The sequence below is a fragment of the Halictus rubicundus genome, chromosome 10 (assembly GCF_050948215.1).
Source record: "Halictus rubicundus isolate RS-2024b chromosome 10, iyHalRubi1_principal, whole genome shotgun sequence".
Lineage (NCBI taxonomy): Eukaryota > Metazoa > Arthropoda > Insecta > Hymenoptera > Halictidae > Halictus > Halictus rubicundus.
The window spans coordinates 14987564-15001650 of record NC_135158.1 but is presented as its reverse complement, the minus strand read 5'-3'; the positions used below and the strand labels follow the sequence as shown (position 1 = coordinate 15001650).

At 40.4% G+C, this 14087-nt stretch overlaps 2 protein-coding genes across 2 annotated transcripts; one reads left to right on the top strand and one right to left on the bottom strand.

Moving 5' to 3' along the window:
- The first annotated feature begins 1431 nt into the window (after positions 1 to 1431).
- On the top strand, positions 1432 to 3297 carry LOC143358456 (endocuticle structural glycoprotein SgAbd-2). Its single transcript, XM_076795625.1, has 2 exons — positions 1432 to 1571; positions 2587 to 3297. The coding sequence occupies exons 1-2, from the start codon at positions 1447 to 1449 to the stop codon at positions 3005 to 3007; spliced, it is 546 nt and encodes a 181-aa protein (XP_076651740.1). The 5' UTR covers positions 1432 to 1446; the 3' UTR covers positions 3008 to 3297.
- A 6306-nt stretch (positions 3298 to 9603) lies between these two features.
- LOC143357816 (endocuticle structural glycoprotein SgAbd-8-like) lies at positions 9604 to 13440 on the bottom strand. The gene is made up of 2 exons (XM_076794439.1): positions 13296 to 13440; positions 9604 to 10365 (listed from the first exon to the last, which is right to left on the bottom strand). Exons 1-2 carry the CDS (start codon positions 13308 to 13310, stop codon positions 9985 to 9987), a joined length of 396 nt encoding a protein of 131 aa, XP_076650554.1. The 5' UTR covers positions 13311 to 13440; the 3' UTR covers positions 9604 to 9984.
- Positions 13441 to 14087: the final 647 nt, after the last annotated feature.

Here is a 14087-nt window from a genome sequence, read left to right as displayed (position 1 = left end):
TGAAAAGTAGAACAAGAATATGAAATAACTTGCAATATGTTTTCATTTGATATTTTCACTCTTGAAAAAATCTTTTGATCATTACTTATAAATATTTATCCAAAATTAAAAGGTAGTGAAATAGGCATAGCTTTTCTGTGAATGTAGTTGAGTTATAAATATAACAAAGAGATGCTTAGTTACCATTGACCTCTTGTGATAATACAAACTTGCATACACGTTCTTTTTTTTTAATTGTCCATCTCTACCGTTTCTAAGTGCCATTAAAGTGTGTCGGGAAATAAAGAGATGACTGATGGTACTCGTTGCAGGGAAAGAAGTTAGGCAATACTGCGACAGTATAATATCTTGTACGACGTATTCAAAAGTCACTAATTCTGCCCGTGTCCACCATACTTCCTTTGACAGGTCATTTTTCAGAAGATACTCAAACGCGAGAAAATATTACTTGAAGCTGCGAGATTAATTGCGCAACATTGCAGTCAATACATTTCACGAGTAATACAGGGTTGTATAATTTTTAAACATTATTTCATAATTATAAACTGAAACAATTTTTTAAAGAGAAAGTCACCGATACAAAATTAGAAAAGTCGGTGGTTATTTACGAGTAAGTCCGCATTTTGAAAATTATTTAATTCTCACACCAAACAATCTGCAATATATAAAAATATGTAAGACTTCGATAACTGCAATTCTATTAAAAAATGAACTTTCACGATTTTTGCACCGAGGTCGTCATTTATGCCACCTAAGTTTACTCATAAACTATTTCTGGCAGAAAACAATATTTCAAATGAATGTTTAGTAATGCTCAACAAGCTTAAAATTATTTATTAAAATAATTAAGTAGAAAAGGCTGTAGGGACTTACAACGTATAGAAGTTCCATCACCCTTCACTGAAGCATATCTCGGTAATTATTATAATCATTAAGATCATTTGTTCCAAATTAAACCTTGTTAACTTGTTGAACTTCGTTGTGAATTATTATCGGAAAGTCGTACACATCAATCTAACATTGTAATCGTCTCTGCAGGGATCGATAGGAAAAAAAAAAGAAGAATGAAAATTGTTTGCAACTCAATCGACGGAACGTGTAATTCCGTTAATGAGATGTCATTCACGTTTCTTTTGTAACGCCCATGTAATTCGATGTCTAGTTCAATTTCTTTCAACAAAACGTCTCCGAACTAATCGGCCCGTTTGACATGTAATTGGTTATTATTTAAAGCCGTGTGTATATTTACAGTACCGGGTAATTGACGACCTAGGTGCGGATTGATTGCAGGTTTTGCTCGTCCCGCAACCTGGCCGGAAAGGTTTCCTTTAATACGTGATACCGGTCATACGAAGGCTGAACCGGTATCACCGAGTGACATTTGATGGAAAATGTCGGTGATAGCGAAGAGTACTTCTAACTATAAAAGGTGCTGGCGGTTGGCGCATGATCGTCAGTACGATTTTGCACGCGATATCTGGAAAATCTAAAACCGAGGTACACGTAAACCCGCAGCATCACGTCGAACGAAATCGAAATTTCTTCGGGCAACTAGTGAACCTTCGACATTCGTACGCAGAATTTTTTTAATTATCAACATTCTTGTGATTCGTGTTGTCGGGACCAAACTTTTTCAATGTAAATTAAGTGTAGCTTACACCATTCGAATATATCAAGATATACCGAAGGAAAAATTAATAATCATTATACTATTTCTTTGTATATACGAAAAGAATATTCTTGTGAAAATATATATAATTATGCTGTTGTAATAATGATACAATGGGTGACAAAAGTATTTATGTCAAGTGGTAGATCATATTTTGTATGTTTGATTATATCGTGACGTGTCCATTTGTACTTTATTCTAATTCTTTGTAATTTACTCGCCCAATTATACTTGTGCATCAATTAGTGCATAGTAAGACACAGAATTCATTATTGCATAAATGACATACTTTGTTCTTCGTAACCCGCGCAGTCGATTTTGGTGATCGTTACAGAGTAATGTAATGATTTCAAGTGTTTTTAATTTCTTCTTATTAACTATTGTACAATTCCCAGATGAAAATTCACTCATTTTCTGTTCTAAATACTGTAAAACGTTTAATTTCTCTGTAATCGCCATTAAACTATGGGAGGATGTGTAACGTTTTTAAAAGTCTCACGAGGGTTAAAACGCTTTTCATAATTCTAATTTTAAATATTAATTTTTATTATGAATTCATAAGAGGTTACACCGAGTCCACAATTACGTCGTGTTTGGTCTCATTTTAATCAGAAAAATCTCACAAATACGTTGGCAAAAGTGTCATAAAAAAAATGATTAAAATCAACTAATGATCGCATTGCCCGATTTGATGTAATGATACTTTTGTTTGGAACTGTTGGTCATGCGACGAGTAGGTTACGAGTAAATTTGGGTGGTACAGTTAAGTGTCTCGCTGCTGAACTAATAGCACGTTGGGCTGCAGTTGGTATTAATTGGTTAAATAAACGAGGTTTCACTTTCGAGGTTTCAATTTATCAATTTCGTCGCGTTGCCCAAGCGAATACGTTACTCTGACGGAAAGGATTTTTTTGTAGGAAAGCTGCTCGAGTCTTGGTCATGTACGTTCGTGCGATCTTCGTTTTGAGCCTGGCGTGCGTGGCGTTGGCGGCGGACAAGCCGATTCCAATCATCAGTCAAAGCCAGGACATCAGCCCGGACGGCAGTTTCTCGACAAAATGGGAGAGCGGGAACGGGATCGCTGTTCAAGAGGAAGGTTTCTTAAAAAATCCCGGCCAGAAGGACGCGGAGGCCGAAGAGGTTCGTGGCACGGCCTCGTGGACCGCGCCAGACGGCACCAAAATTAACCTCGGTTGGCTGGCCAACGAAAATGGAGCCACTTTCGAGGGCGCGCATTTGCCAACGCCGCCCCCGCCTCAACCGATACCGCCGCTCATCCAACGCGCTTTGGACTGGATAGCCGCTCACCCCGACAAAGAAGGGAAGAATAGATTGTAATTCCCCATGACGTTCCATTTCGGCGAGATAACATTTTACGAACGTATCCGGCGCGCGAGGCTCGCGTCCTCTTCGCGAAACCGCTCGAGAGACTGACCCTTCCCGAGGGAGGAACGCACGGCTTGGAATTGTTTGCACTGCGACACTCGCCAACGAAACCGAATTGATATCGATGTCGATGCTGTGACAGAAATTGTTGTCGCAACGAAAATTTCGCCGTCGCAGTTCCAGGTTTTCGTTACTCTGTCTTACGATATGTGCTTTTCGTCAACGAAACATCGAACGTTTGCGAAATAAGTTACGTACGAAATAAATTCTTTTATCCCCTTATACGTGTTTTCTATGTGTACATATATTCTAAAGATAAGTTTCAGTTGATAACATTTCGGAGACATTTTTCAATATTAATCTGGACAATCACAATTACTATCCACTATCTAAAAATCATCTAACGACAAGATAAGTTTCAGTTGATAACATTTGAGAGAAAATTCTCAACATTAATCTGGACAATATCACTACCGAATTCACTGTGTTTTTATTTCAAGATTATCTACTATCCACTATCTAAAAATCATCTAACGACAAGATAAGTTTCAGTTGATAACATTTGGGAGAAATTTTTCAATATTAATCTGGACAATATCACTACTGAATTCCCTGTGTTTTTAGTTCAAGATTATCTACTATCCACTATCTAAAAATCTTCTAACGAAAAGATAAGTTTCAGTTGATAACATTTGGGAGAAATTTCTCAATATTATTCTGGACAATATCACTACCGAATTCACTGTGTTTTTATTTTAAGATTATCTACTACTGTACTCCAGGAATGTTCGAAAAACATTCTCAGATTATCAACTATCCACTATCTAAAAATCATCTAACGACAAGATAAGTTTCAGTCGATAACATTTGGGAGACATTTTTCAATTTTAATCTGGACAATTACTGAATTCACTGTGTTTCTATTTCAAGATTATCTACTATCCACTATCTGAAAATCATCTAACGACATGTATTTATTATTATTATTATTATTAAACGTCCGGGTCTGCTTATGCACAAAAAAAAAAAAAGATTTCACGATCGATACAATCGAATCTTCCAATGGTTTCTATTGGCCATTGAAATTACTATCGGCGATCAGGGGACACTCTTTATGCAACGTATAAACAAACGATAGATGAATCAACGGATTCGATGAATAAAAGAGGAGAACGGATCGTACTACACGATGTGATATTAAACGGAGGAGTTGGGGAGGGGGGAAGAAGACAGAACGATAGGAGAAAGTTGTAGTTTACGGTATAGATTAAACGTGCTATATTTATGTCGGAGCGTGGGTGGCGATCGAATGAATGAGACCGATAATATTCAATTAAACCGACGCACGAGACTCGTATGTTATTTTCCACACTGCTGCAACTGAAACAAGATCAAAGTATTGCATTGAATTACATAAACAACACGGTGTCACGTTGTAGTAATTTTCTTTTATTGTGCAACGGAAATCTGGCCAATGCAAATGAATGAAAATATTGGATTGATACAAACAAAACATACAAGTATCGAGATAAATGGTAGCACGTTCGAAATAAAAAAGAACAATAGTAACAATCGCGCAGACAAATATATGAGACATTATTGCGGCGTGTCAGGTAAATTCAATAACTACTTTTTACTACTTCAATTTCCTTTTGCAACTCGTAATTTATACTTTCGTCGAGCCTAGGTTAAAAGTAAAAATAAACGGTTTGAGGTGGCAACGCAAGATAGACGGGTAAACATTGGGTAATTCTATTGTAAATAAAAGACATTCCACGCACGAAAATAGCCGAGTATGATGCTGTCACTTGTGAAAGTTCAATGAAAGTTCTTCGAGGCAGAATCGGTTTCGTTCCTTGCGAAGATGAGCATGACACATTAAATTGAAATGGCGCAGGTCCTGAGGAAAGTTATGCAACAGATATTTCTGATAAGTGACTAAAACACTAACTGTAGTTCAATAAAGTATTTGAACACTGAATGTTCGATTTGTGAAAAATCCCCAATATTTAAACTGTGATAATTTCGTTAAAAAAAATTAGTTCAACAATAAACTTGATCCCACTTGAACTTGAAGATTGAAGCCCCACGTAATTATGCAATATTTCATTAAACCAAATAAGAAGTAATATAATTAATATAATACTATTTAGTTACGTATTTCTTAAAGCGTTTTTATTACTTCACATTTTTAACAAACACGCACTTAGAGCTGCAGGCCATAGCTCAATAGTGATCTCATAAATCTCAAGATGCAGTTTAAGTTGAGTGTGCACTATTCCTGGGCATAGTATCCTCGCAGACGACCACTGGACCATTATCACTCCCATAAACGGTACGATAACAATATATTTGCGAAGTGATGGTCCACCATGAGCAGCTCGGTTTACGGTTTGTAAACTGTGCATTTTTATTTGGGTACAAGATCACAAATGTTAACACCGTTAATAACATTTTCACGTTATTTCCACTACGAGGCGTCATTCCGGTTACCATAAAATAATGTATAAAAATGAACATTTTAGAGAATATGAAAAATATATTCACGTAATATCCATCTATGTTCACTCGATTGGTCTTCGGTTAATCTTTTAAGTTTACTTGCTCTACAACAACAAAATTATTCGGCGGTTGTTGAGACGATTTGAATCACAAATGGGGAAACTTTTTGTTTCCAAACTGCGAGGGAAAAGTCAAATAGAACCGTTCGAATTGTGACGAATCTAGAGTTTAATCGAATTTCACTGTGCGCTCGCTGATGGTACCGTTTCGACTGAAAGCGGACACAAAATGGAGGAGTTAGTCAACGACTCCGTTACAGCATACCATTTCTTGTGTCCACAATCTAGACAGTGCTTTAGATGAGTTTCTTGACATGATAAAACAGCACAGTGTCTCTTAAACCACTACAGTCTGCAAAATAAGATTAAGGGAGAAATGCTTCTTGAATAAACGTGTAGAGTTAACAGTTAATCAATCATGGATTTTAATGGTCCATTTATTGACATAAGTATAAGAATAAAATTCTTTCCTCTAAAAACAGTGTTCTCTAGTTGACATTTTGAACTGGAACCTAAAACACTCTATGGTACTCTATGTGTGCCAACAGAACTATATCATTTGCATTCAATGACGCAACGAATGCTACCCATAAAAAGGTTCATAACATTATTTATAACCGGAAGCTATTAGTTTAAGAAATATTACAATTTTATTATCTAGTAAATCCCCACACTTGGGCTGGAGAATGTAGTTCTGAACGTCAACTTTAAAAGGGTAAACTGCACACATGTACGCATGCGTGTACATTTAAGTGTCACTTCGCAGTACTCAAATTACAGTAGCTTTCATACGATGCTCGGTTGTAAATAACTCGAGACCTTTCTATGGCTATTGAAAATTGTATGGCTCTATTAACGAAACTATCGACGTCCTTCGATGAATTACTAAAATAAATTAAATTCAAATTCTGATTATTTTTAGAAATTGGCAAAAAGTTTTCAAAAGTTGGCAAAAATTATATTACAACTATTTCATCTAAATGACGATTAGACCCTTAAGGTGTGGTGTTGAACAGACAAATATTGACTTGCACCACTTTTCTGTCGTACGGTCCAATTGTATAAACATCGTACCAACGTTTCTATAATAAAACAACGACCGGTGAAAACCGGTGTGCCGTTGTGACAGATTTTCCGTGAATTTAGTCAGTCGTCAAGAGGTTAATTCGAACGAGTGACATTTCGATGTGTCAGAGGCAACGAAAGGCTCTCCCAAAGTCGAATAAGTTTACGCCGCGCACGTGACGCGCATCTCCAAATAAATTACACGAGGACATACCCAGCTGTATGGCCGCGGTATCGTGATTGATTAACTATGGCACGACTGATCTACAACGGGCACGTGCTTAAAACGCTGCACTGCCTCGTGCCCGGAACTTTCTATCGTAAATCAGCGAGAACTTCACAGAACTAAGAACAGATCAGGTTGCTTCGAGAAATTACGTTCCTTTGGCTTGTCGATGAATCTGTGTAGGAGTTGGAAAATCGCCGACACATTATTCTATTTGGGTGGTTGATCTTTCCGCGTGCTGGATGTGAGTGACAGATTTCTGGCCTTTGCACGTTCCGCGTTGTTCGTGATCGCTCGCTGTACATGTTGATCGAGTTTTAACGAACAGGATGCTTTCGAAAGTGTTCGCGAGGCTATCTCGTCGGACAGACGACGAGTCAAGAACATGGTCTCAGTTCAGTATTACAAAATGGCTGATATTAAAAACCCTTTTCAGAAGAAAAGGTGTGCAGAGCACAAAGCTTTTCCCTTTTTTTCTTAGGAAATCTCCCATGGGATTTTTGTACAGTGAATCCAAAAATAGTACAACAATTTGTATACTCCGACTCATTTTAAAGCTTCGAGCCTCTACTTTTGTCATCCATCGACCCACGTCGATGATCAAGAAAATTACCAAATAGAGATGACAGTCTTGTAAATACAGAAACGACAAGAAAATTCAATTTGTGCTTGTTAAACGTCACTGTTAAAAATCGGAAACTGCGTACGCAACTTCACAAGCCTCCCCGCGTAAACTGTCGAGTATGTTGGTTCGTGAATCCAAAAATAGTGCAACAATTTGTATACTCCGACTCATTTTACAGCTTCGAGCCTCTACTTTTGTCATCCATCGACCCACGTCGATGATCAAGAAAATTACCAAATAGAGATGACAGTCTTGTAAATACAGAAACGACAAGAAAATTCAATTTGTGCTTGTTAAACGTCACTGTTAAAAATCGGAAACTGCGTACGCAACTTCACAAGCCTCCCCGCGTAAACTGTCGAGTATGTTGGTTCGTGAATCCAAAAATAGTGCAACAATTTGTATACTCCGACTCATTTTAAAGCTTCGAGCCTCTACTTTTGTCATCCATCGACCCACGTCGATGATCAAGAAAATTACCAAATAGAGATGACAGTCTTGTAAATAAAGAAACGACAAGAAAATTCAATTTGTGCTTGTTAAACGTCACTGTTAAAAATCGGAAACTGCGTATGCAACGAGTATGTTGGTTCGGGGATACAATATGCGCAACCATAGACGAATTGTAAACAGTATAAAAGAGTTGTTGGCATGCGGAATGCAAGTCGAAGCTGCGCAGTTTACACAACAACTCTGTTGAGAGCGCGAGCTACGTCCGTAAATGACCCCACCGTGACCTACCTTCTGGTAACGTGTTTGTAAACTAGATTTAACTGAATCCGCGTTTCTGTTTGATCTAGTTCGGCTCGTAAATTCAACCTGAACTGGACGAATTCCAAGCCAAAGAATAAACAGGGTCTTGATATAAAGTTACATTGATTAAACTTGGCGTTAACAGATAGTCCCGGTTTGCTTTCCCAAACAGGGAGTAAACTGTTGCGTCGATTCGCCGTTCGCATCTCGATTGCGGTCCACCGGTGATGTTTAACCGGACTCGCTCGATTTGAAACGAATTTCAAGACGTCGGCCGAGCTCAGGCCCCATTTTCAAATGTTACGTTGCACCGGTGTTCGAGCTTCTTGCTTAACCCTTTGCACTCGGAGCTACTTCAGAATATTTCCCTTCTATATATAAATATTCTTCATGTTATACACACGGAAATGCTGCAATTTACTCGCACAATACCGAAGTGTTTAGTAATTTATTAAATATTAGGGGTACCCATAAGTAATCAATTAATTGCGAAGAATTTGTTTTGCCTCTAGTTCTGTACCGATCGTTGAAGAGGAAACACGTATTCTTTTACAGTTTTCGGTAAAGCAGCCTGTATTCAAAATATTCTAATTTTTTTTACAACCCTGTAACAAAATGACGGCGTCCGTGCCTTCCGAGGATCATACTCGTCATTGCATACTTTTTCAGTTTCGGTAACACCAAAGAAAATTTGCAATGTTTGTGGAGATGTATTGAAGGTCAGCAAGTGTCGACGTTGGTTCAGAAGGTTCGCTGCTGGTGATTATCATCTCTCTGACAGGTCTCGGACGACCAGTTGAATTTGACAATGGCACCCTAAAATCTCTAGTGGAAGCTGATCCAAAATTAACTATACAAGAATTATCGAGAAGACTCGGGTCCGCATGCTCAACTATACAAATACTTTCGTATTTAGAGTCCTGTCAGAAAACTTCAGAGGACAAAGTGACGCTATTGCAGGGGGCCATTTTAATGGCGAAGAAAAAAATTTTTTATGTCGTGTTTTTCAATGAAATTTCAAGGTCACCGATGTTTCTTTAAATGGAATAGTATATTTCTTTTTACGATAGCATGATAGACAATAAAAAACTGAATTCAGTGAACACCACCTTTTTGACCTTGAAACGACCTTGAGCAAGAATAATCTTGTCGAAGCGGATGAAATGTGGAAGTTTAAAACGTACGTGTTAAACAACTATGCTATACGACTTGCTTACTTGTATAATAAATGAAGAAATAAAGTTCCCCGAAGCTACGAACCGGTCAGCAGAAGAAGTCCCGGCTGAAAGTGATCGGGTTGCAAAGAAATAAATCGATATCGGTCTCTTGAATTGCAACGTTTATTCGGTATGCGCCGCGGCATATACATACACAAAAGAACGATTACGTAGAACGTCGTAGCTCGCGTGTGGTGGATGCTCGCGTCCGCATGTGCGACATAATACGCAATACAATGATAAACATGGTAATGCACGGATACATTGATACAACATACATATCTCCATAAGTATACAATAAATATTTACAAACGTATTGAACCAGAGTATATACGGGTTTCGTTAGAGCCGTGTAGGGTAGCGAGAAGCGACGACGACGACGACGACGACGACGGAGCGACTCATCATGCGAATATTCGTCGGTAGAACAGAATTACGAAAGAAGGTTCGGTGAGATCACTGGACGACGGGCGCCCTACCGTTTACACCTGGTTTTGGTCTTCTTTAGAGGGGTTCGCCGCTATCCAATCGAGCGCCTTTTGAATCAGCGGCGGGATCTCAGGTGTTGTGGGCAGGTGGGCACCTTGCGGTTGGAACCCGTCAGCGTTCGCGACGTACGTCAACGAGATCTGCTGGCCGTCGTCACTGGCGTAGCTGAAGCTGCCCTCAGCCTTCATCGCCTCGTTCTCCTGGCCCGCGTTCTCCAGCTGGCCCTCCTCCTGGGCCTTGATCCCGTTCCCGGCCTCGTAGCTCCATTTGTACGAACCGTCCGGGTTCGGACCCTCTTGGCTCTGGCTGACAATTGGGATCACTTCCTCCGCCGGGGCCGCTGCCACGCAGCTAGCCAACGTGATCACGGCTACCTAAAGGTTCACACCAGATCAGAGCTTGCTGACTTTCTACTTCACCGCTACTTCGACTTAGGGCTAAACGGTTTCGCTGAGCGTCGCGCTTCCGGACCGAGAATTTCAACTTCCACGAACTTCAACGCGCCTTCGATCCTCCAGAGAAACCGAGTGCTTCACTCTTCAGTGAACCAACGGACAGATTAACCCATTTATTTTGTGGTTACAGGGACTAGAAGTTCTTCGTAGTTTAGAATTTCATAGAAAGAAGAAAATACTTATTGTATCCCTGTGTTTTCTCTAAACGAATTTTTGTCATTTTTGAAGGTTCAAGAGAATTTAGGGACAAGCGTGAAATTGTATCGCGTCTAATAATCCGGTTTTGCGTGATCAATTTTGAAACGATCGGAACCAGTATAGCGCGTGAATGTCGTTTCTGAAGTTCTTCGAAAACGTTATCCTTGAGGTTCCTCAAAAATTTCATGCGCGTAGAGTGAATACGTGTTCTGGATTTGCTTTCAATCAGGCCCACCTGGACGTTAATGTACCTTGGTCAACGCTCATTCGCAATATTCGCAAATAGAATTGTAGATAACTTTTTTTCGAGAATTACAAGTTACGTGCCTGATTTAATTGCGACTGTATCAAGCACAAAACGAACTAGTGCTAATTTCCAAATTATTCCCCATTTTTCAGATTCCAAGCTCGATATAACCGTCAACGATTCAACATGTTTAAACTAGAACTAGAACAAAATGAAAATTCTATATGAGATACCGCTGAAACGTGCCAGCAACCGAGTTCGACCGACTTTTGACTTTTGTTATTTAACGTGCATATAATAACGACGATGTAATTTCCAGTCGAAATTCTAATGAAACTTCGAGCAGGCTGTCCGGCCATTACATTGTTACCCGAAGTCATCGTAGATAATCCTCGTTGGTTGTTTACGTTATCGTGTTTGAACGTCTATAAATTACGTCGCGGAAGATCGATTCTCGCGTAATTACGCGTCTGTGGGGTGCGATTTAAACGGTCCATCGGACCGCGTATCAATTAAGGAAATCGATTGCAAGACTGCTGCTCGGGACTCGCGTGGCAGCCGGCTAGCCTCTTTACCGAAAACGGTCGCAAACTCGGCCGCAGTAGCTATTTCGTTTCGAGTCAGCCACCGGCAGCGGTAGAACAACTGTTATTAGCTCAGACATAGTAGATTCGGTTTATGGCTGGACGATCGCCGAGCTGAAAATCGTCGGCTCTCCTTCGATCCGTTCGATTTATTCTTCTGACCGACGCGTTCCTCGAATTGATAGAATCCGTATTCGGCGCGGGCAACCACGCGGAAAACAATCGGAGTAGGAAAATTTTAAATTGTTCGAATCGACCGTGGAAATCAACAAATGCGCGTTAATCGAGGCCGCTTTTAATTCGATGCACGAAACGTAACGAGTTCGGGGCAAACAGAACCGATTAAACGGTAATTACTAGAATTCTATGCAATCGCGGCAAAAATTCGAATTGCATGCAATCACGGGAAACGTAAAAAAAAACTTTAGAATTATGGTTGCATTATTCCGAACGTATTAAAATTATTACCAGAAGAAATACGTTTACAGTGTTCACCCTATATATGTCCTGAATACCTAGGCGATAAAGTGGATCAAAGAATAGTATCTCCTAGCCGATATATGTCAGTGGCTACACATATATATATCGAGGAAACACGGTGTATGTAGTTGTTTCTTATAATTGAATGGCAACCTGGAATAAGGGTCTACGTTGCATGCATTACGCATATAACGCGGGCCCTTATTCGAGCTTTCCATTCAATATTCAATAAATATTTATTTTCCATAAAGATCTGCAGCCTAGCGTGATGATAAAGCTTGGATTCGATTCTCGAGGTACCGAAAATGGATCACGAGTACGAATAATTGACTCTTGTAATAAATGCAACCAATTTTGAAACCACTTGCTATTCGGGGCACCATTAATACTTTATTTACCTTTACCTCTATTAATACTTCGTTTAATAGGCTTCTCAATAATTGTGCGGTACGAAATGGAAGCTTAAAATTCTTCTTCTACACGGTAATCCCAAACGAAATTATTCGATTGCGTTATTGGTTCGACGCTGTTCAAGATTCTATTAACCCTTTGCACTCGAGTGGTGACTCTGAAGCTAGAAATTATTGTGGCATTATTTCAAAGAAATTACAAAAGATATTACAAAATTTGTATTTAACAGATTACTAAACGTTTAAATGTTATATGCAGAAATCGGATCGGTTTCGTGCGAATAACATGAAAATATTGCAAGACGGAAGAGAAAATTTAGTCTTAGATTGAAAATAGCCTCCGAGAGTGCAAAGGGTTAAGAAATCGTCAGCCATGGGCGTTCGATTTGTGAAAGAAAGTGAACGCGAAACGTCCGAAGACGTACGTTGTTCGCTCTTGTTCGTTTCAACGATATCTGGGAGGTACAAGAACACGTGGGTTGTGTTACCGACTGATACCACAACCGTCCCAAGGTACATTTTAGTCTCGCGCCGTTTCCGGTCCGTTCGTATTCACCCTACTCACCTCTCCTCGGTCATCTGCCGAAACAGGGCGTTGCGCGTCTGAGCCGCGACCGAGGAACGAATGGAAATGTGGAAAAAAGAGAGGAGATCACAGATAACGTTTTGTTTCACAGGAGGTCCCGGTTACGGATCACGCACAGATTAGATGTGACATCGCGGTCTCGCGGCACTCTCGACGACTCTCCAAATCGAAAGCTCACTGAAGACACCGGAGAGGAGAGTCTTCGGCAACCGGTGTTCGCGGGACTTCCGTTGTGTGTCGCGAATCCTGGTTTTTTGCACCCCCGGAATCCTCGGGACAGGACTCTGTTCTTTTGTTCTCGCGGAACAGCGTTCTCTCTCGCTGCTCCCTTCGATTGCGCTTACCAGTGACGTATACATGCTGCAGCAGTAATCGCTGATGGGCAAGTGTTTATCAAGCCCCGCAGCGCTCGTCGTATATATACCCCTGGAGGCATCACCAATACGACCGTTTGCCTAAGCAACGATAGCCACTGTTCTCCTAAGAGGACGCACATGGGACACAGAGCGACAGAGAGAAATGGCAAAGGTGGAAAGGCTGCCGGGGCCGAGTGCGAGAGAGAAAGAGAGCGAGGGGAAGATGGTGACACACGGTGGCAGAGGGAGCCGAAAGGGGGGTTTACACGGATCCTCATTTAACGCGCACGATGCACAACGATCCGTGCATGTGTGGGGAAACGTACGGGGACAACAACACACTGTACATCACCCGGAGAGAGACTACCTTCCCGGGGATCAGCATGTCACATTGCGCTAAATGTCATCGGGTCCCCGTTATAGGATGCTTACTCAATTGTCATAATTTCTTTAACCCTCTGACCGACGCGCCGGCTGCGTTGGAAATCGTGTTCCTCTTTTGTTTTTCGCGGGATTTCGTCGGACCCGTTGTTATCGCGATTGTACTTTGGCGATGGGGTGCCCGAGCTTCGAACCCGTCTCTTATAGTGATCTTCTTTGTTCTCGTGTCGTCGCGCCTGTGGTTTCTCGGGTTTTCGAAACCGATTCGATAACGATTTGTTTCAATTAGTTTCTTAGCTTTCGAATTCTGTTCGAACTTGTCTGTTCTTCCTTATACGGTTTGAAGCAATAAATGAATGGTAATAGTAATAACGTGACTGTTCCTGTGGAATTTTTACC